General features: G+C 46.3%; 1 protein-coding gene across 4 annotated transcripts in view; it reads left to right on the top strand.

Annotated features, from left to right (window-relative positions):
• BIRC6 (baculoviral IAP repeat containing 6) overlaps positions 1-23160 on the top strand; it is a 1722273-nt gene that overhangs the window by 1479638 nt on the left and 219475 nt on the right. For all 4 annotated transcript variants that reach the window (XM_069234691.1, XM_069234693.1, XM_069234692.1 and 1 more), the window contains one exon: positions 4859-5024. In XM_069234691.1, coding sequence (XP_069090792.1) covers positions 4859-5024 — 166 coding nt within the window. The remainder of the gene's footprint in view (positions 1-4858; positions 5025-23160) is intronic.

The raw sequence follows: 23160 nt of genomic DNA on the forward strand, positions 1-23160 counted from the left end.
AGGAGTTTACTCACTGTACTTTCTGATACCAAAGAAGGACAAAACGCTGAGACCAATCCTAGACCTCAGAGTAGTGAACACTTTCATCAAATCAGACCACTTTCACATGGTCACACTACAAGAAGTATTGCCATTGCTAAAACTACACGACTACATGGCAACTTTAGACCTCAAGGATGCTTATTTCCATATACCAATACACCCATCGCACAGGAAATACCTAAGGTTTGTATTCAAGGGAATACATTACCAATTCAAGGTACTGCCTTTCGGATTAACAACCGCACCAAGAGTCTTTACCAAATGTCTAGCGGTAGTCGCTGCACACATAAGAAGGCAGCAAATACATGTGTTCCCATATCTAGACGACTGGCTAATCAAGGCCCATTCGTTAATACAGTGCTCAAATCACACAAATCATATCATACAAACCCTCTTCAAACTAGGGTTCACCGTCAATTTCACAAAATCCAAAATTCTGCCGCGCAAGGTACAACAATACCTGGGAGCCATAATAGACACATCAAAAGGAGTAGCCACTCCAAGTCCACAAAGAATTCGAAATTTCAACACCATCATACAACGCATGTATCCAACACAAAGGATACACGCAAAGATGGTACTACAACTCCTAGGCATGATGTCTTCATGCATAGCCATTGTCCCCAACGCAAGACTGCACATGAGGCCCTTACAACAGTGCCTAGCATCACAATGGTCACAAGCACAGGGTCACCTTCTAGATCTGGTGTTAATAGACCGCCAAACTTACCTCTCGCTTCTGTGGTGGAACAACATAAATTTAAACAAAGGGCGGCCTTTCCAAGACCCAGTGCCACAATACGTAATAACAACAGATGCTTCCATGACAGGGTGGGGAGCACACCTCGATCAACACAGCATACAAGGACAATGGAATGTACATCAAACAACACTGCATATAAATCACCTAGAACTTCTAGCAGTTTTTCAAGCACTAAAAGCTTTCCAACCAATAATAGTTCACAAATACATTCTCGTCAAAACAGACAACATGACAACAATATATTATCTAAACAAGCAAGGGGGGACGCACTCCACGCAGTTAAGCCTGCTAGCACAAAAGATTTGGCGTTGGGCAATTCACAACCAAATTCGCCTAATAGCACAATTTATACCAGGGATCCAAAATCAACTCGCAGACAATCTCTCTCGAGATCACCAACAGGTCCACGAATGGGAAATTCACCCCCAAATTCTGAACACTTATTTCAAACTCTGGGGAACACCTCAGATAGACTTGTTTGCGACAAGGGAGAACGCAAAATGCCAAAACTTCGCATCCAGATACCCACACAAACAGTCCCAAGGCAATGCCCTATGGATGAACTGGTCAGGGATATTTGCTTACGCTTTTCCTCCTCTCCCTCTCCTTCCTTACCTGGTAAACAAACTCAGTCAAAACAAACTCAAACTCATATTGATAGCACCAACTTGGGCAAGGCAACCCTGGTACACAACGCTGCTAGACCTATCAGTAGTACCCTGCATCAAATTGCCCAACAGGCCAGATCTGTTGACACAGCACAACCAAAAGATCAGACACCCAGATCCAGCATCGCTGAATCTAGCAATCTGGCTCCTGAAATCCTAGAATTCGGGCACTTACAACTTACCCAAGAATGTATGGAAGTCATAAAACAAGCCAGAAGGCCATCCACCAGGCACTGCTATGCAAGTAAATGGAAGAGGTTTGTTTGCTACTGCCATATTAATCAAATACAACCATTACACACAACTCCAGAACATGTAGTGGGTTACTTGCTTCACTTACAAAAATCTAACCTGGCTTTCTCTTCCATTAAAATACACCTTGCAGCAATATCTGCATACCTGCAGACTACCTATTCAACTTCCCTATATAAGATACCAGTCATTAAAGCATTCATGGAGGGCCTTAGGAGAATTATACCACCAAGAACACCACCTGTTCCTTCATGGAACCTAAATGTTGTCCTAACTAGACTTATGGGTCCACCTTTTGAACCCATGCACTCCTGCGACATACAGTTCCTAACCTGGAAGGTGGCATTTCTCATCGCCATTACTTCCCTAAGAAGAGTAAGCGAGATTCAGGCGTTTACAATACAGGAACCTTTTATACAACTACACAAGAATAAGGTCGTCCTAAGGACCAATCCTAAATTTTTGCCAAAGGTTATTTCACCGTTCCATCTAAATCAAACAGTGGAACTTCCAGTGTTCTTTCCACAGCCAGATACCGTAGCTGAAAGGGCACTACATACATTAGATGTCAAAAGAGCATTGATGTATTACATTGACAGAACAAAAAACATCAGAAAGACTAAACAACTATTTATTGCATTTCAAAAACCTCATGCAGGAAACCCAATATCAAAACAAGGTATAGCCAGATGGATAGTTAAATGCATCCAAATCTGCTACCTTAAAGCTAAACGACAGCTGCCCATTACACCAAGGGCACACTCAACCAGAAAGAAAGGTGCTACCATGGCCTTTCTAGGAAACATCCCAATGCAAGAAATATGTAAGGCAGCCACATGGTCTACGCCTCACACATTCACCAAGCACTACTGTGTAGACGTGTTATCCGCACAACAAGCCACAGTAGGTCAAGCCGTATTAAGAACATTATTTCAGACTACTTCCACTCCTACAGGCTGATCCACCGCTTTTGGGGAGATAACTGCTTACTAGTCTATGCAAAACATGCGTATCTACAGCGACAGATGCCATCGAACTGAAAATGTCACTTACCCAGTGTACATCTGTTCGTGGCATCAGTCGCAGTAGATTCGCATGTGCCCACCCGCCTCCCCGGGAGCCTGTAGCAGTTTGGAAGTTACCTTCAATTATTTATATATGTATCATCTCAACCTTAAATAGGTGTATACTTAGTCACTCCATTGCATGGGCACTATTACTACAATTCAACTCCTACCTCACCCTCTGCGGGGAAAAACAATCGAAGATGGAGTCGACGCCCATGCGCAATGGAGACAAAAGGAGGAGTCACTCGGTCCCGTGACTCGAAAGACTTCTTCGAAGAAAAACAACTTGTAACACTCCGGCCCAACACCAGATGGCGAGCTATTGCAAAACATGCGAATCTACTGCGACTGATGCCACGAACAGATGTACACTGGGTAAGTGACATTTTCCTTTTTTTGCATTGGACCTCCTAAGCCATCGCTCCGTGAGACGCATTCCGGTTAGAGTGAAGCATGAGACTTCTATACACATTTCTGCCCTGAGTTCTGAAGAAGAACAAGAATTACCAGGCTCAAGTCCTCCTAGTATCTCTGGATTGAGCCCAGAAAGTGTGGTATCCGGAAGTGATGGGCCTGATCCAGTTAACAGTTCGTGAGGATCTGTCCTAGCAGCAGGGCAGGTTTCTGCACCTGAAGCTGTGTAGTCTGCTCCTCCATGTATGCAAATTGACTGCATTTGATCTGCCACCTGATGTTGTGGATGCTGTCCTTGCTGCCATGAGTCCCTTTACAAGTTCCATTTATGCTGGGCACTGGGACAAAATTGTGGGCTGGTGAGGAGTCTGCAACACAGACCCCTTACAAGCCAACCTGGGGTATGTTTTATTGTTTGTTTTTGTCTTTGGCCCAGCATGGTCTATCACTTGGGACTAATCAAGCTTATTTTTTGTCCCTTTCAGCCTTTAAGTGTTTGCTGGACCAACTTTCTTTGTTCACGTGACGTGGTGTGAAGTGGTTTATTAGAGGGTTGACATAAATGTTCCCTTCCTAACAGTTTGTAAGACTGCAGTGGCACCTTTACTAGGTATGTTCCTCATGCCTTCTCCAAGCACAACTTCTGTTTGCATCTTCTGGTTCTCAAGAATGTGTTCCTCATTGCGATCACTTATCGCAGGAGTGAGCTCCTATGCACTTCTGGTACAGTCGCTGTACACCACTTTTTTCCTGAACAAACTGGGCCTGTGGACCCGAGTGGCCTAAGAGACTAAGAGAGGTTACATTTTTTAGACCCCCAAAGTGCTTTAAGCTTTTACATTGATCGCACCAAAGATGATTGGGTGGACGATCATCTTTTTGTGGGGTTTTCTGGGGCGTACAAACGCAGAGTAGTGTCGAAAAGGACTCTTCAGAAGAGTGTTATTCTCTACATTAAGATGTGCTTTGCCTTAACCAAAAAGCAGCATCTGGAGGCCTTGGGAGACATTCCACCAGGGCTAAGGCTGCCACCAATTTGTAGGCTTGCAGAGTGTTTCTGCTCATCTCTCTGACCATGGTGTTGGCTTTAGTACACACATTCACAAATAACTTTTCTCCAAACGTCTGCACCACTAGCCACCACTTAATGGGAAGCTTCCAAGCAGTAGGTTTTGAGCAGTGTATTTGCTTGAAACCTAGCCGTTGTATGTTCCTTTCACATAAGTCAAATTCCTAATCCGTTGGTGCCAGGTTTCTGGATGTGTTATTTCTTATGCGGATTCTTTCACAAAACTCAGCTACTGTGACTTTGAATGTTCCTTGTCCTGCTCAATTGACAGGTACTTGAGGAATTGAGGCCAAAGATGCCCTGGTATCCTTTCAGGGTGTGATTGCAAGGTACTTAGGGTTCTGCCTTTGTGTCAGTAGTACAATATGAAGAGATTTTCAGGCATCCTTTTGCTCATTTTAGATATTTCAGAAATGCGTAATCCTCAAAGGAAATGTAGTATTCATCAAACCCGTTTTATTGGAGGTAAATAATATGGTTTTATACCGAAAGTAACAGCAGCTGTGTAGAATCAAATTATTTATTCAAACAAGAAACAATCTATCTTTTATTGAAATTAACCCACCACTTGTGATGTTACTAGGTTCTTGCAAGTTACATCAATCCATCAGGCTGCACGTCGCATGGTGAATCGCAGTCTAGTGATGGTAGAGGACAGAACAGCAGTGCTCTCCCCTCTGTTTTGCAAGAATTGCTGAGCCAGTCTTGCCTAATTCCAGCAATGTCGTCATACCTCCGCAACGATTCCGGTAAAGTGCTGGGTGTTTTTTTACATAGATGATCTTAGATAAAAACGTTAATGAAAGCTGCTTTTCAGAAAACAGATGTTTTTTTAATAAAAATCTAACAATTCTAGAGACCAGTGTTATGGTACATGCTACTGTCCAAATTAGTTTGGGTTTTAAAAAAATTAATTGTTTGATGTACATAGTAAATTGAGTTTCCTTTCTTATGTCACTAAACCCACTGTCTTTTTTTATATCCTAGTTAGAAATCCATGAACCTTTCGTGGATTGCCATAACTTACTTTATTGACCTTTCACTTTTCTATATTAGTCTTGTAAGACATCTGAAAATGTACTTGAGTAGTTCCTGTCTAAGACATGATGTTACGTTTAATATAGTCGGTTGTCTATGGTTTGCAGAACAATGTTGAATGTTTAATGTGTTCTTGGTAGTTGGATATAATTGAGATAGTCACAGTACATAGGATTCATAACTTAGGGGTTCCAATACATGCCACACTTTGTCAAAAACAGTAAAGTGCCTCTTTTAAAAGGATTTTTTCACTTTGCAGAGTAAATTTCCTGACATTTGCTACTTATTTACGTCTTGCCTGCCTCTTCTTGTTGTCCTTTCCCTGTAGAATAGCCTGTCACGTGATCCTTTTGACTGGTTCACTTGAATCCTTCCAATTTTAGCGTTTTGGGAACTACTTGTTCTTTTTCATTCAACACTCCATGAGAGTGTATGTATTTTCTAGGTCTGTCCCTTTTGTGCTGCTTCCCTCCTCAAATTCCTGACGCCCCACACACTGTTACATCCCTGCACTCCTATCTTGTCTGTAAGAGCACAGCAACCAGGATATTTTGCTGGGTTATGGCTGAAGAGAAGACCTTAAGAGTCGTTTTTATTTTATGTCCTTCACTCCACATGTATTAAAGTACAGACTTTGACATACAACGGCTTTTATGGCGCTGGACTAAGTGCCATTGGATGACCTCACTAAGCTGGTGTCTGAGGCAGAGGGGTTTACTTTGCATGACAGTTCTTCTGGAGGCCTATAAATCAGCTTACTGAGCTACTGTAGAGAACCAAATGGCTGAATCCTCTAGAAAGTAAATTAGGCCTTGGCCAGTGCTTCCCTTTACATTCCCTTTATTATTCTTTTAAAATGTTTTAAGTAGAGTTTCCTGAGTGAATAATTGTTTGAAAAATGAACCATGCCATCTACAAAGATGGAAAACATTGAATGAAATGCTCACTTGTGGAACACCATAAAATGTTTAGTTTTCCTCCAGTATTTTGAAATGTTTTTTCATTTGACATTTTTAAACAATACATTTGTGACAGATATTGGCAAAGCCAACAGGTTGGTACTCTTATTATGAAGGTGCGGCGATTGCCTATGCTATTGCTTATTTTCCATTGTCTTTAGAGATGTGGGAGCCAACGTAACATTCAGTTTTAAGGTGGACTTAGTTTTGTGTTTTTGTGGTGCGGGTAGTAGGACCAGCTGAAATAAGCCTATACAACTATGAATAGGTTATGATATGCACATATTGTGCACGTGCCTTCCAGGCTTGTCATTGCAAAATGTTAATTGTCCTTTTAACTTTATTAATTAATGTGTGCAGTGGATCTCAATATGCTCTTTTCTGTTTCGAATGTGTTATTACATATAAGAACCAGTTGCTTAGTAGGTTGTAATATTGTAAACTTTACACTATACGTATACGTCTTTTCCTGTAGAGTGAAACGGACACAAACCGATACGACTGAAACGTACTTTTACAGTCCGCATATTGTCTTTCACAGCTATTTTGACCAAATCATCTGTGAGATGTGAGATGTACTGCTTTAAAATCTGCAGCTGTTAGTGTCGATGTAAGCACTTGGATCGAGTTTAGAAAGTATGCCCCCGAGGACTGATCTTGGTAAAGGCATGAAGGGCAAGAGAGATATTGGTAAATGCTTTTATAATAAACCTTGAGAACTATAATAGTTTAAATACAGTAAACAAAATTACCATGGTCTCTCTGTCAGTGAGATATGCTGACAGAGAATCGAAGTCAGCATTCACCCTGTCATTACCTACCAACTTTGCCTTTTACTCTAGTGTTTCCATACTCAGTGCAACCCACTTGCATCAGTTTATAAAAAATATAATAACGTGAGTGCGAGCAGTATGTGGAATTGGTAGATAGAAGAATTTCTGGATTTTTTTCCTTTTTCAAAAAATACCTGGCAGAACTGAAAGTGGTACATTCAACGAGCTATTTAGTTAAATAGACCTGAAAACAGTACAAAATATGGTCTACAGTACAGTCTTTCGATAGCTCATTGATGGGAAATACATTTTGATTGTATGATTGCTTGTGATAACTTTTAAAAAAAGCATTGGCAAAGCCAATAGATCTCACCTTTGGGAGAGTTGTTGACATTGCCAAGTGGATGGAGGTGGACAGTGGAATGGTAGGTGGGAGTAAATGGGACTATTAAAATAAAAGGTGCTGTGCAGTCAGAACTGGCCAAAGAATACCACTTTCTTTACTTAGATTGGTTGTAGGGGATTGAAATAAGCAACAGGGACAGCGACAGGGATGAAGGGAAATAAGCAACGTGATCGGGAAGTGGGAGGGCGAATAAGCAACTCAGACGGAGTGGGAGGGGAAGTCAACAAGGACAGCGGGGAAAGAAGGGAAAAAAAATAGTACCTCAGTCACAGCACCAGCACCGTAAGGACCCTAATATAGATGAAGCAGTGAGTACTTGGTGTGTGCCCAGCCAAAAGAAGAGGAAGTGAATCTGGCCTGCAATGCTTAATTAGAATGCAGCAAATTAGACTGTCAATGAAGCCCATGAACGCTAAACAATTAGAGGGTTCCAAGTCCCTTTTGTATCAGTATCTCTTGCAAGCAGGGGAGCATGCACTGGCGAAGGCGAGACTGAAAAAAATCAGTGCCATTAATTTCAGCATGTTAAGCACAGAAACTGGCTAAGAGAAGGATAGACTTCATAGACTGGTGAATTACTTATCTGAGTCAACTGGAAAATATGCTTGAGTAGTGATTGTTTTCCACACACTTCCAAAGTAATTACATTGACAAATAAAAATGTAAGTGGTTATATTTTGGAATGCAACTAAACAGCAGCAGCATTTTTACCTTATGGTTGTCCATTCACAACAAGCTCAGTGGCTGTTGTAAGTGAACCAGATAAATATTAGAATACCCAGGTATAGGGAAATGCCTCCCTTGACATGGTTACCCCCTAACGTTTTGCCTTTTGTTGATGCCAGTTATGATTGAAAGTGTGCTGGGACCCTGTTAACCAGGCCCCAGCACCAGTGTTCTTTCACTAAAAATGTAGCATTGTTTCCACAATTGGCACACAGATAAGGACCTTGTAACTGGTACCAAGGGCCCTGTGGCGAGGGAAGGTCTCTAAGGGCTGCAGCATGTATTATGCCACCCTGGGGACCCCTCAGCACATGCACACTGCCTCACAGCTTGTGTGTGCTGGTGGGGAGAAGACTAAGTCGACATGGCACTCCCCTCAGGGTGCCATGCCCTCAACCCATTGCCTGTGGCATAGGTAAGTCACCCCTCTATCAGGCCTTACAGCTCTAAGACAGGGTGCACTATACCACAGGTGAGGGCATAGTTGCATGAGCACTATGCCCCTACAGTGTCTAAGCCAAACCTTATACATTATAAGTGCAGGGTAGCCATGAAGGGTATATGGTCTGGGAGTCTGTAAATTACGAACTCCACAGTTCCATAATTGCTACACTGAAAACTGGGAAGCTTGGTATCAAACTTCTCAGCACAATAAATGCACACTGATGCCAGTGTGGCATTTATAGAAAAATGCACACAGAGGGCCTCTTAGAGATTCCCACCCAGTATTACCAGTCCAGTTCCTAGTTTTAGGCTGACCACTTCCTGCCACAACCAGACGGGTTTCTGGCCACATGGGGTGAGTGCCGTTATCACTCTGTGTCCAGGAACAAAGCCTGCACTGGATGTAGGTGCTTCTCACCTCCCCCTGCAGGAACTGTAACACCTGACAATGACTCTTAAAGGCTCATGCCTGTTGTTACAGTGCCCCAGGGCATCCCAGCTAGTAGAGATGCCCGCCCCTCCAGACACAGCCCCCACTTTTGGTGGCAAGTCCAGAGAAGAAAATAAGAAAAACAAGGAGCAGTCACCCACCAGTCAGGACAGCCCCTAATGTGTCCTTAGCTGAGGTGACCCCTGCCTTGAGAAATCCTCCATTTTGTTTTTGGAGGATTCCCTCAATAGGAATAGGGATATGCCCCCCTCACCTCAGGGAGGAGCCACAAAGAGGGTGTAGCCACCCACCAGGGCAGTAGCCATTGGCTACTACCCCAGACCTAAACACACCCCTAAATTGAGGATTTAGGGGTGACCCTGAACCCAGGAAATCAGATTCCTCCAACCTACAACAAGAAGGAGGACTGCTGACCTGAAAGCCCCGCAGAGACGACGGAGACGACAACTGACTTGGCCTCAACCCTAACGGTCTGTCTCCAGATTCAAAGAACCTGCACAGCGATGCATCCAGCGGGACCAGCGACCTCTGAGGACTCTGAGAACTGACCTGCACCTGAAGGACCAAGAACCTCCAGAGGACAGTGACTCTGTCCTGAAACAGCAACAAAATTGCAACAAAGAGGCAACTTTAAAGAGACTCTCACTTCCCGCCAGAAGCGTTAGTCTTCACACACTGCACCCGATGCCCCTGGCTCGAGTTTGGAGAAACCAACACTGCAGAGAGGATTCCCAGGGGACTCCAACGAGGTGGACACCCTGAGTTGACCTCCCTGCACCCCCACAGCGACGCCTGCAGAGAGAATCCAGAGGCTCCCCCTGACCGCGACTGCCTGGTAACAAAGGAACCGGACGCCTGGACCAAGCACTGCACCCGCAGCCCCTAGGACTGAGAGGAACCACCTACCAGCGCAGGAGTGACCAGCTGGCAGCCCTCATTCTAGCCCAGTCGGTGGCTGGCCTGAGAAGCCCTCCTGTGCCCTGCCTGCATCGCCAGAGTGACCCTGGGTCCCTCCATTGTTTTCAATAGCAAACCTCCCACCTACTTTGCACACTGCACCCAGCTGCCCCTGTGCCGCTGAGGGTGTGTTTTGTGTGCTTGTGTGTCTCACCCCCCCCATTTCTCTACAAAACCCTCCTGGTCTGCTCCCTGAGGACGCAGGTACTTACCTGTAAGCAGACTAGAACCGGAGCACCTCTGTTCTCCATAGGCACCTATGTGCTTTGACCTCTGCGCCTGACCGGCCCTGTGTTGCTGGTGTTTTGGCTTTGGGGTTTCCTTGAACTCTCAACGGTGGGCTTCCTATGCCAGGGGGCAGTGTGTTTAAGTGCTTTACTTACCTGAAAAACTTACAAATGCCTACCTTCCCCAGGAACTGTTGATTTTTGCACTGTTTCCACTTTTAAAATAGCTATTTGCCATTTTAACCAAAACTGTGTGTACTACTGTTTTAAATCAAAGTTCCTTACTTACCTCTGTAAAGTACCTTGCATTTTATGTACTTACTTCAAATTTGAGTCTTGTGGTTCTAAAAATAAACTAAGAAAAGATATATTTCTATATAAAAACTATTGGCCTGGAGTTAAGTCTTTGAGTGTGTGTTCCTCATGTATTGCCTGTGTGTGTACAACAAATGCTTAACACTACCCTCTGATAAGCCTACCGCTCGACCACCCTACCACAAAATAGTGGCAACATCTGATAATAGTAATGCTCTATCAACTTCTAAGGGGAACCCTTGGACTCTGTGCACACTATCTCTCACTTTGAGATAGTGTATACAGAGCCAGCTTCCTACACCAGGGATCTGAATAACCACAGCTCTTTGACTCTCTGGCACCTCACATTGAGCAATGGATGAGTGATAACTGTCATTCACTCCATGGAGCAAAAACAGCAGTCCCATCAGACTTTTAGGGCCTTACTTTGACCTTGTTTATGGACCCTGTGCCCCTGACCAGAGTTGCTCCCCAATTTCCTGCAGGTCAGAAAGTTGGGGATCAATTTTGACCCACACTTGTCATTCATCCCACAAATAATGTGGCCAAGAACATGATTTATTTCCTCCTGTGCCTTTAATGACTCCTCCCACCGCCTGAGTTAGTTTCCATCTCCTATCAGCAAGACTTTTATTCATTGACTCCTATTTGAAATTGGGTAATTTTCGCACCACCAAACCATCCCTCTACAAGCTCCAAAGCGTGCAAACTTTGTTGCCGCTTCAACCTTTACCTAAGACAAAATAGTTGCATTTCACCAACTGAAGTCACTTCACTGCATATCATTTAAGCAAATAATCAAATATACATCCCTCAACCTTGTCTTTCTGAAATAAATGTCCAAACTACTGGTGCTCATACCAAGCAATTAGACCGCTGTCACTACTTCCTCTGTGATACAGATGATTGGTGGTACAGCCGTTCATTTAAAGCCTTGAGAACTCCAAATGTTGCCTTTTCCACATCAAGGCGGACTTTGGAGTGTACCATAAACGGCCAGAAGACTAACTTCTAGTCTGATTAAGTCCTTTCCACGAATTCTGTATGTGAAATACCCTCAGGGACCAGATGGATATGGAAAGCATTACAGATTAATTATGCTAAAACATGCTGTTCAACCCTCAGCCTAGAAATCTGTGAGAATCTTCACATCTTTTTGGCGCCTGATCTTGAACTACCTAGTGTTCTCATTTTTTTGGTCTTTTTCTTATTTGATACTTTTTTTCCCTTGAAAGCCCAAAGTTTCATGACCTGCACCAAATTATGCAGGAATAAGTTTGTGAGTGATCCCCATACAGAGAGTGTTTGCTGCCTGTGGAAAGGTCATGAAGCTAATGCAAGAGAGCTATGCTTATTGATGAACTTTTTTTTCCCCACTTAATAATTTTTTATTAGTATTAGAAATGGCAAAGCAGGTACCCGTAGCAGACACAGTAAATTGATAGTGTGGCAATATGCAAATACTAGGAGCATTGCAGAAAGAAGAATGATGCATTAACATAGTAAAACAAAGCGGAGCTATAGCAGTCTATAGATATACAATGAGTAATACATCACTACAAGAGAACTGTGAGTTGAAGTTCGTGTGAATGATAACTGGTACCAACATACATTACAGTTTACACATTTTAATGATAAAAAGAAGTTAGAAGAGGCTTAGAGTGAAAACGAGTAAAGAAGTAGAGAGGATGGTAAGAAAAGAAGAAAACTGGAACTGATGGCTATCGAGGAGGCCAAGTGTACGAATGAGAGCACACTAAATAGGCACATCAGGGGCAAAAGAAGAGGGCAAATCTGGGGAAAGTAGAGAGGAATGGGGAGGTTACTTTAAGCAGATAAACACCAATCAAATTCCATAATTGGTTTTTAGAAGCAGACCCTTGCCCACTAGGTATGAAAATAAATATTTGTTGCACTTTTTTACTCCCATAGAATCAATTTTGTGCCCATGACCAACATCAGGCCTATAGGCAAGAAATTATTCGTATTAAGGTGAGGAATGTCACTCTCTGTAAAAATACCAAGTGATGCTGTTGCTAAGTCATTGTTGAGATGAATGTTAAAACTTTTATTCAGGAAATTTTGAATTGGACCCAAAGTAGGGAGACCTGTTTATTTTTGAAAAACATATATATTTGATAGAAACTTCTAGCTGCAGAATCCTTACCTCTGAATTCACTGGTGGCAGCTTCGAATCCGGAATTTTTTGCAGAGCAATACCCTGCGTGTGCCATCGGGTGGCGTTTGTATCCGCGTGCGTCGTTCGGCTCCGCGTGGCTTTGTCAGCGTCACAGCGGTCTGTGACGTCACGGTCGCCTACAAAGTCACCACCTCGGTGTGCGTACGTCAGTTCTTCACCTTTCGCACTGGTTAAGCGCAAGTCCGGGATCGAGCTACCCTTTGCCTTTTTTCGACCGTTTTGTTGAAGATTTTTTGTTTGTCTACAAAGCCATGCGCCTCTTTTTTTTTTTTTTTAGCAGGCTGCCCCTTGCAGGTGGGTTGTCGGACCCCGTGGGGTCAGCAGGGTCCCCACAGGGTTTGACGCCAGTAGTTTCAGCCTCAGTGCTGTTGGGGACCTATATCGGATCCGGACCGGTGCCGGTTCCTCACAGTCGGCCTCCTCCGGTGCTGTGTCCAATGTGTACGCACACGCACACACACACACACACGCACACACACCCCCTGTCCCTGTCTTGGATTTCGGTGAGATAGACTCTGGAACTGTTGGGACTCATGGCTTCCTACATCCTGTTAGTCAAACATGCCAGATGGCATATAAGGGCTCTTCAGTGGGACCTGAAGTTTCAGTGGGCACAGCATCAAGGAAATCTTACTGACACTGTTCAGATCTCAGAGGGAACTGCAAAAGACCTGCAGTGGTGGTTAGTGAATTGCGATTGAGTCAGAGGCAGACTCCTCTTCCTTCCCCAGCCAGATCTCACAGTAGTGACAGATACGTCACTTCTGGGATCGGGCTGCCATCTGGGAGAGGCGGATATCAGAGGCCTCTGGTCTCCAGCGGAATCCGGACTTATATCAACTTGCTGGAGCTCCGGGTGATACGACTGGCATCAAAAGCATTTCTTCCTGTTGTGAAAGGGAAGTTAGTGCAGGTGTTCACGGACAACATCACCGCGATGTGGTACTGCCAAAAGCAGGGCGGTGTGGGGTCGTAGACCCTTTGTCAGGAGGCTCTGTGTCTCTGGAAATGGCTGGAACAGCAGGACATAACCCTGGTTGTTCAACACCTGGCAGGTTATCTGAACGCCAGGGCGGATGTACTCAGCTGTCGATGCCTAGCGGATCACGAATGGTATCTCCATCCGGAGGTGGCGCAAGGGCTCTTTCAGCAGTGGGGAGAGCCTTGGTTAGATCTGTTCGCCTCTGCAGAGAATGCGCAATGTCTGCAGTATTGCGCATTAGAATTTCCAAGGAGGCAATCGCTTGACAACGCTTTTTGTCCAAGTAGAGTTCAGGCCTCCTGTACACTTTTCCGCCCATACCACACCTGTCCAGAGTTCTCAAGAAGATCAAGAACAACCAGACCCAAGTCATTTTAGTAGCTCCGGATTGGACATGAAGTCTGGTATCGCAAGCTTCTCAAAATGAGCATCAATCCTCCAATCAGGCTGTCCTTTCGGGAGGAACTTGTGTCGCAGCAGCAGGGTAGGGTTCTACACCTGAACCTGTCAACTCTGGGCCTTCATGCTTGAAGATTGAGCAGAGGCAGTTGATGGCTTTGATAATCCTCCCAAAGTCTGTAAAGTTAGTTTAGCAGCCAGGCGCCCTTCCACTAAAACGGTTTACGCCTGCCGTTGGAAACACTCTGTTCAAATTCCCCATTTTACATAGATTCCTCAAAGGGCTTGTACATACTTTCCCCCCTACGCCCTTTTTTATGCCTCAATGGGACATAATTCTGGTCCTCACATTTGATGTGCGCTCCCTTCGAGCCTTTGCACAGCTGTCCTCTTTGGCTGCTCACCATCAGGACATCCTTCTTAGTGGTGATAACATCTCAGGAGGGTGAGTGAGATGAAAGCTCTGTCATCAAAACCACTCTATGTAGGAAGGTGGCTCTGTATATACTATCAAAATGAGATATAGTGTGTACTGAGTCCTGGGGTTCTCCAAGAGGCTTGACAGAGGCAATAATAGATAATAATAATGCTCTGTTTGTGGTAGTGTGGTCGAGCAGTTAGGCTTATCAGAGGGTAGTGGCAAGCATTTGTTGTACACACACAGCAGTAGAAGAAACACACACTCAGTGACTTAACCCCAGACCCATAGGTTTTTATATAGAAAAATATTCTTTCTTGAATCATTTCTAGAACCACAAGGTTCATTTAGCAGGAAAGTACATTAAATGACAGGTACTTTGCATAGTAATACTTAGAACTTTGAATGGAATCAACAATGTACACAGTTTTCTTTAAAATGGCAAAAAGCTGTTTTAAAAGTGGACACTGCAATTTTCCACAGTTCCGGGGGGAGGTAAGTAAAGTTTTTGAGGTAAGTAACAAATTTCCGGGTTCAGTCTCGAGGGGCATAGGTAGCCCACTGTTGGGGGTTCAAGATAACCCTAAACACCCAGTACCAGCAACACAGGGCTGGTTAGGTGCAGTGGTCAAACAGGATCCGAAATAACGTGGGCCCTTATGGAGACAGGGGGGTACTCCGGTTCCGGTCTGCTTGTAGGTAGGTACCCGCATCGTCGGAGTGCAGACCAGTGGGGTTTAGAGGAGCACTGGGTGGGGGAGGTGGGGTGGGGTTGGGCTAAGTAGGCACCAAACACGCACTCTCAGTGGTACTGGGGCAGTCGGGTGCAGGGTGCAAACAGGGCATTGGGTTCCAAATGGAACTCAATGGGTGGACCCGGGGGTCATTTAGGCGCTGCAGGCAAGGCACAGGGGGTCTTCTCGGGCAAGCCACCGATTGGGCAGGGTGGAGGGCCGCCTGCTGGTCACCTCTTCACCAGTGATCCGTTTCTCTCAAGTCTGGGAGCTGCGGGTGCAGTGCTTCTCCAGGCGTCGGATATCTTCGTCCCGGGTAGTCAGTGTCAGGGGGATCCTCGGGATTCCCTCTGCAGGTGTCGTCGTGGAGGGGTGGAGAGGTCAGCCCAGGGAGGACACTTGGTTGGAATCACCTGGGGGTCCTCTCTGGCTGGTTGGTTCCTCTGGACATGGGCAAGGGGCGTCAAGTGCAGAGTAGTTTGGACTCATGCTTCTGGAGTGAGGTGGGAGTCCCTTTAAAGATGGTTTCTTTTTCTTCTGGTTGGACAGGTCCAATGTCCACAGGAGCTTCTTGGTCCTTGGTGATGCAGGTAGTCTCCTAGAGGCTTTTCAGGGGTCGCTGGTCCTGCAGAACGCGTTGCTTCTTCTTTTGCAGCTTTTTGAAGTAGGAGACGGGCTGGTAGGGCTGGGGCCAAGTCAGTTGTTGTCTCCTTCTCTTCTCTGCGGGGTTTTCAGCTCAGCAGTCCTTCTTCTTTCCTGAGGTCATCGGGAATCTGACTAGCTTGGTTCAGGGAGCCCTTAAATACAAGTTTATGGGGTGTTTTCGGGTCAGAGGGCTCTAGCCAGTGGCTACTGTCCCTTAGGGTGGCTACATCCTCCTTGTGCTCCCTTCCTTTGGGGAGGGGAGCAAATTCCTATCACTATTAGCCCTGATCCTCCAAACCAAGGTGGAAGATTGTGCAAGGAGGGGGTCACTTCAGCTTTGGACACTTTAGGGGTGGTCCTGGCTCAGGTGGTAACTCCTCCTTGTTTTTCCTAATTATCCCTCTGGACTTGCCGCCAAAAGTGGGGGCTTTGTCCGTGAGCTGGGCATCTCCACTAGCTGGAGTGCCATGGGGCATTGTAACACGAAGCCTGAGCCCCTGAGGCTCACTGCCAGGTGTTACAGTTCCTGCAGGGGGAGGTGTGAAGCACCTCCACTCAGTGCAGGTTTTGTTTCTGGCCTCAGAGAGCACAAAGGCTCTCACCCCATGGGGTCAGAAACTCATCTCTCAGTGACAGGCTGGCACAGACCAGTCAGGCCTGCACTGAAAGATTAGGTAAAATACAGGGAGCTTCTCTTACATGCCCTCTGTGAGCATTTTTTAATACATCCAACACTGCCATCTGTGTGGGTTTATTATTCTTGGAGGTTTGATATTAAACTTCCCAGTATTCAGTGTAGTCATTCTGGAACTGTGGAGTTCAATTTGACAAACTCCCAGACCATATACTTAATATGGCCACACTGTACTTAAATTGTCTAAGAATGGACGTAGACACTGTAGGGGCATATTGCTCATGCAGCTATACCCTCACCTGTGGTATGGTGCACCCTGCCTTAGGGCTTTAAGGCCTGCTAGAGGGGTGACTTACCTATATTTCTCCCTACCAACACACACAATCTGCAGTGGCAGTGTGCATGCGTTAGGTGAGGGGTCCCGTAGGGTGGCACAACGCATGCTGAAGCCCTTAGGCACTTTTCCTGGTCATAGGGCCCTTAGTACCACTGGTACCTTTTACAAGGGACTTATCTGTGTGCCAGGGGTGTGCCAGTTGTGGAAACAATGCTACATGTTTTGTGAAAGAAAACTGGTGCTGGGCCCTGGTCACAGGGTCCCAGCACACACTGTCAAGCCAGCATCAATATCAAGCAAAAGGTGTGGGGGAGGGGGTAGCTGCAATAAGGTCCGTTTTCCTACACCTTATCTCACTATCTAGCCAGACCAGGTGGTACTTAGAACTTGTGCTTCTTTCCTCCTCAAGGTGTGGTGACCCCATTTAATTTGGGTTAGAACATCACCCTGCCCACCTTCTTTGCTCCACCGCATCCCTCTAAGGAAGAGGAGTGATTCTACCGACTGGACCCAAAAAGAGCGTTGTCATTCTACCTTGACTGTACAAAAGAGTTCCAGGTGGATGACCAACTCTTTGTGGGGTACATTGGAGCGAAGAAGGGTCAAGCAGTGCATAAGCGAACCATTTCACGCTGGGTCATTCTCTGCATCAAGATCTGCTATGCATTGGCAAGGAAGCAGCCACCTGAGGGCTTGAGGGCTCATTCTGCCGGGGGCAAAGCTGCTACCACTGCGTTAGCTCGGGCGTTCCAGTCCTGGAGATTTGTCAGGCGTCAACGTGGGCATCTTTGCACAGGTATGCAAAACATTACTGACTTGACAGTCGGGTACGGAGAGACGGACACTTTGCCTGTTCAGTCCTACAGGACTTTTTAGTGTAAGTAGAGGTATCCGCAGCCCACCGCCAGGAAGTTATGGCTTGGGTATCTATTCCATGGTAAGGTAGCTGCTACTAGAAGTCTGTATCATATGAACAAGTTACTTACCTTCGGTAACGCATTTTCTAGTAGAGACTATCTAGCTGCAGATTCCTTACACCCACCCATGCCTCCCTGCTCTGGATATTTGTAGGCGACCGTGACACACAGACTGCTCCAACGACTCTGACGATGCCACGTGGAGCCGAACGATGCATGCAGATCCGGACTACACCATGCGACGGCGCCTGTAGGGTATTGCTCAGCAAAAAATTCTGGATTCGAAGCTGACGACATGGAATTCAAAGCTAAGGAATCTGCAGCTAGATAGTCTCTACCACGTAATGCATTACCGAAAGTAAGTAACTTGTTCGTCATGTCACCAGGTTCTAGCTTGATATTCCAACAAAAAAATGTATTTGATCACACCTACCTTGTGGGGTTTCAAGGGAATCCAGGCTATGTTATGAACAGACTGTTATCTTGTTTGAGCTAGTGCAGGAGTAATTTTGCTTCTAATGATTTTAATGAAGGGGTTTCTTATTTTTTTGACATGCAGGGTGGGGATTAAAGTGGTGTTTTACTTGTCTATGCATATTGCTCTAAGAAGAACTTGTTTTGTGCATGAGCATTAGTTCAGAGGGAGTGAATAAGAGTAAATCCTTGAGACTAGGTGGCCTAGCTTGGAAAGCTTCTTCAGAAAGGATGGCAGCTCTAGGATGTGAATCTTGCCTAATTTTCTTATGACAGATTTCAGTTTCAAGAAGTGCTGGAAATCCAGGTTAGCAGGTTTGTGAGAATATTGGAGTTCCGCAAATGTTTTTGAGTTGTTGCTTCTGCCCAGGTCTCCGATTAGATTGATGACTTTTGAAGCAGAGCTTTCACAAAAAATTGTACGGTCATTGATTTTAATATTGTTATTGTGCCAAAGGAAGGCAAAATCACACTTTGTACATTTCATTTGAAGCTTCTCTTCCAGGGGATCCTCATCAATAGTCATAAACATTGAATATTCCCGCCCTTGTGCGGGGACCCCGGAGCATATATCAAATATACACATATTATACATGTGTAATAAATAATCATGCAGACTATCATGTTAAAAACAGGCTAAAAATGCTTTATTTCTATGAAGTTTTTTTTTTTTTTTTTTTTATATTAAATACTACAATAGAGCATAAATATGTGCCCAAGCTCCTAAAACTAGGATTAGTGAAGTGAGCAGTAGCAAACTCTAGAGAGAAAATAGAAAAAACTGCATTGAAAAACACTGAAGCATTCTTAGCCAATAGGCTGCATGCAGGTTAACACAGGAGAACCATAAAAACTTTGGCACCGTGCCTTTAAGACCCTGAGCACCTCCAGTATCCCACCATGCCTCAGGGGTGAAGGAAAGGTGACAGTTGGTTCACAGTTAGGTCAGTTCTTTTTTCCGGCTTCTTCTGAGAGGATCCTGGAGCATTGAGCTCTCAGTTTTTCTGAGTTTTTGCTCAGAAAAATTATTTAAAAAAGCGTTTTTCATTTTTCACTCGACAAATAACATCTTTGTCTGAGCTAGGAAGGTTTTTTCTGACAGAAAAATGCCTTCTCTTTTTGTCAAATGCCCTGCTTGTGGGAAGAAGAAGGCCCAGTCAGATCCCCACTCTCTGTGCATAGTGTGCCTGCCTCAGAGTCACTGCCCTGACACTTGTAAGTACTGCAAGAACATGTCTAGGAGGACTCTGAAAGACAGAGAGAAGATCCGGCTTCATGGGCTTCAGGAGATGAAAAGAACATCGTCCTCCTCACTTCCCAGACATCCAGAAGGCCATTCTCAGGAGAGAATGGCCCGGTCGACGTCGACAGGTAGGAAAATACCTGTTTGTTCACCGTCGACGTCGTCGCTACCACCGTCTCACCGGCATAGATCGCCGTCGACGGCGACACACCCGACGTCGAAGGGAACGGCGTCGAAGGGACATCAGAGCAGGGGCAGGTCTCCGTCGACGGCAGCCCGCCGATCGACGTCGAGCCATCGCCGGCGTGCCCGGTCGCCGCCAAAGGCTGTGCGCCCCCCGACGTCAGGACACACGGCGTCGTCATCACCACGACGGCACGAGAAACATCCGCCGTCAACCTCCCATCGCTCCATGTCGAGGCACACGACGGCGAGCAGGTCGAGGTCCAAGGAACGTCGTTCGATGTCAAGACATTCAACGTCGAGGCACTCAACGGCGAGACAGGAACAAACGGCTGGGCGCCCCTCGACGTCAAAACAGCCATCGACGTCGATGCAGGTTTTACCTGTCCCACAGGGAGCAGAACATCGCCCCACGCCAGACAAGGCACCATCTCCAGTGGTCTCCATACCGAGCGTCTTTTCTCGGTCTAGAGCGGCATCATCTGGGCATGTCTCGCCCATCAATCTATCTCCGAGATGGCTGGAGAGCCTCAACAGACCAGCGGCATCCCCAGATTCGCAGTATTCGCGAATGTATTCACCTACTGCCTCCCTGCCAAGAACGCCATCACCGACAGCCAGGGCAGAACGGGCTCGTTCAGCTCCTCGCCAACCGACTGTGAGGCCTAGACGCTCTGCTACAGCGTCTCGCAGCAGATCTCGCTCTCAACGGAGATCCAGGTCGCGGTCAAGAAGAAGATCACCCACTTGGTCTTCATCAGGTTCTTCTGTCTGGCGTTACTCACCCACCCTTACAGATTCACCACCTGCTAGAGTCTCACCGGTGGATGATATTACCACATTCAACGAGGTGTTGCTAAGAGGAGCGCAGAAACTCAACATTGAGGTTCCAGAACCATCTACCTCCTCATCGATTATCTTTGAGACTCTACAACAGAGATCAGCGTCGAAAAAGTTGCTGCCTCTGGTGCCTGGCTTGCTGCAGCCAACTATGGACACTTTTCTGGCCCCAGCCTCGCTTAAGTCTGCACCGGCTAGGATTCTCAAGAAATACAAGGCTCCAGAACAAGACCCTTTATTCCTTAGAAAAGATCCGCCACCGGACTCGGTGATCATAGCTGCCGCCCGAAAGACCCACTCGGTGGCTTCTTCATCCACGGTTCCCCCGGATAAAGAGAGCAGGCATTTAGACTCTCTAGGGAGAAAGATATGCGGGACGGCGGCTTCAGCAATGAAGGTCTCCAGTGCGTCTGCGCTCCTGGGGAGGTACGATCGTTCTCTGTGGGATTCCCTCAGTAGATTTACGGAAAAATTGCCCAGAGAAGACAGGCAAGATTTCCAGGAGATACTACAAGAAGGATGCCTGGTATCCAACCAGGTTATCAGCGCGGCAGCGGATGGGGCGGATTTGGCTGCTCATGGGTATGCACATGGTATCTGTGCGAGGAGATCTTCCTGGCTGAGGCTCACAGGCTTGAAACAGGAAGCCCAGCAACGCATCCTGAATCTCCCATTTGCCGGGAGCTCTCTATTCGGTGCCCATGCAGACGAAGAGATGGCCCGCATGAAGACCGAGGTGGATACCTTGAAGGCGGTGGGCCTCGAAAGAAAGAAAGATTTCAGGCGGAGGTACAGGCCGTATGATAGGCGCCCTTTCCAGCAGCGGGTTCAAACCCCTCATTGGTCGCAAAGGTCACAACAGCGACAGGGACGCCCTCTCTTTCAACGAAGAAACACAAGGGAGCGAGGGTCAAGCAGACCTCAACAGTCCACTCCGAAAGCACCCACAAAGCAATTAAATCTTGCTTCCCTCGACACTGTACACCACTCCGGTGGGGGGAAGTATTACAGCTTATCTTCACGAGTGGCGCTCTATCACAAGAGACAAATGGGTGCTCAATATTGTCGAACATGGCTATTCTCTTCTTTTCAAACAGCCTCCACCACGCTTGCCACCAACCAGAGACAATCCATCTCACCTCAGCTTGCTACGCAAGGAGGCTCTCGCCCTCCTGAGAAAGAACGCCATAGAAAAGGTTCCACCTGCACAAAGAGGACAGGGGGTCTACTCCCGTTACTTTCTAGTGGCAAAGAAGGGTCGAGAGGGCGTTTTCAGGCCAATTCTGGATCTGCAGCTGCTGAACAAATACATAAGGAAGCAGAGGTTCAGAATGCTAGCGCTTCACCAGATTTTCCCTCAACTGCATCAGGGAGACTGGATGTGCTCCATCGACCTGCAGGATGCGTACTTTCACATCCCAATAGCTCCAAAGCATCGGAAATTCCTGTGCTTCCGAGTAGCGTTACAGCATTACCAGTTCAGAGTTCTACCCTTTGGCCTGAAATCTGCCCCAAGAGTTTTCTCGAAATGTATGGCAGTGGTGGCGGCGCATCTCCGAAGACAAAGGATATACATATATCCATACCTAGACGACTGGCTACTAAAGGCTTCTTCTCCGGAGCAGGCGAGAAGCCATCGGGACATTGTACTAAGAGTTTGCGAAGCCCTAGGTCTTCAGGTCAATTACCAGAAGTCAACATTGACTCCAACGCAGAATCTTCACTACCTAGGAGCTATCATAAACACAGAAATACAAAAAGTGTATCCTTCGGAGGAACGACTATCCTCAATAAACAAGAAGTGCCAGGACTTGTTGAGAACCAGTGCACCTACGGCACGTCAGGTGACATCACTACTAGGCTCCATGGCATCGTGCATTTTTATTGTCCCAAATGCCAGACTCCACATGAGACCCGTCCAAGAGGCATTGGAGACCAACTGGAGCCAAAGAACAGGTCGCTGGGAGGACACGGTGCGGCTACCGGAGGTAGCACTTCAGTCATTGAGATGGTGGATGCACAGACCTCACCTGTCAGTGGGTGCTCCGTTTCACCAGGTGCTTCCATCCGACACCCTAGTAACGGATGCATCTCTTCAGGGATGGGGGGCTCATCTGGGTCCTTTTCAAGCGCAGGGTCTGTGGTCAGACAAGGAAAAGCAGTACCACATCAATCTGCTAGAACTCAGAGCGGTCCATCTCGCTCTCAAGTCTTTCATACCGCTAATTCAGGGGAAATCTCTCTTGATACAGACGGACAATACAACCACGATGTATTACTTGAACAAACCGGGGGAAACGAGGTCCCTACCCCTATCGCGAGAGTCCCAAGCGATATGGCATTGGCTCCTGGCCAGAGGAATGTCAATTACAGCAGTTCACCTGCCAGGTCAGCAGAACGTGGAAGCAGACTTTCTAAGCAGACACCTGGAGGACGTTCACGATTGGGTCCTGCACGGCGAAGTTGCAGAATACATCTTCGCGCAATGGGGTCTGCCCCAACTGGACCTCTTCGCAGACGAAGTAAACAAGAAATGCCCAGACTTCGCATCCAGGTTCTACCGTCCGGGATCTCGAGGGAATG

This window comes from Pleurodeles waltl, chromosome 5 (assembly GCF_031143425.1).
Source record: "Pleurodeles waltl isolate 20211129_DDA chromosome 5, aPleWal1.hap1.20221129, whole genome shotgun sequence".
Lineage (NCBI taxonomy): Eukaryota > Metazoa > Chordata > Amphibia > Caudata > Salamandridae > Pleurodeles > Pleurodeles waltl.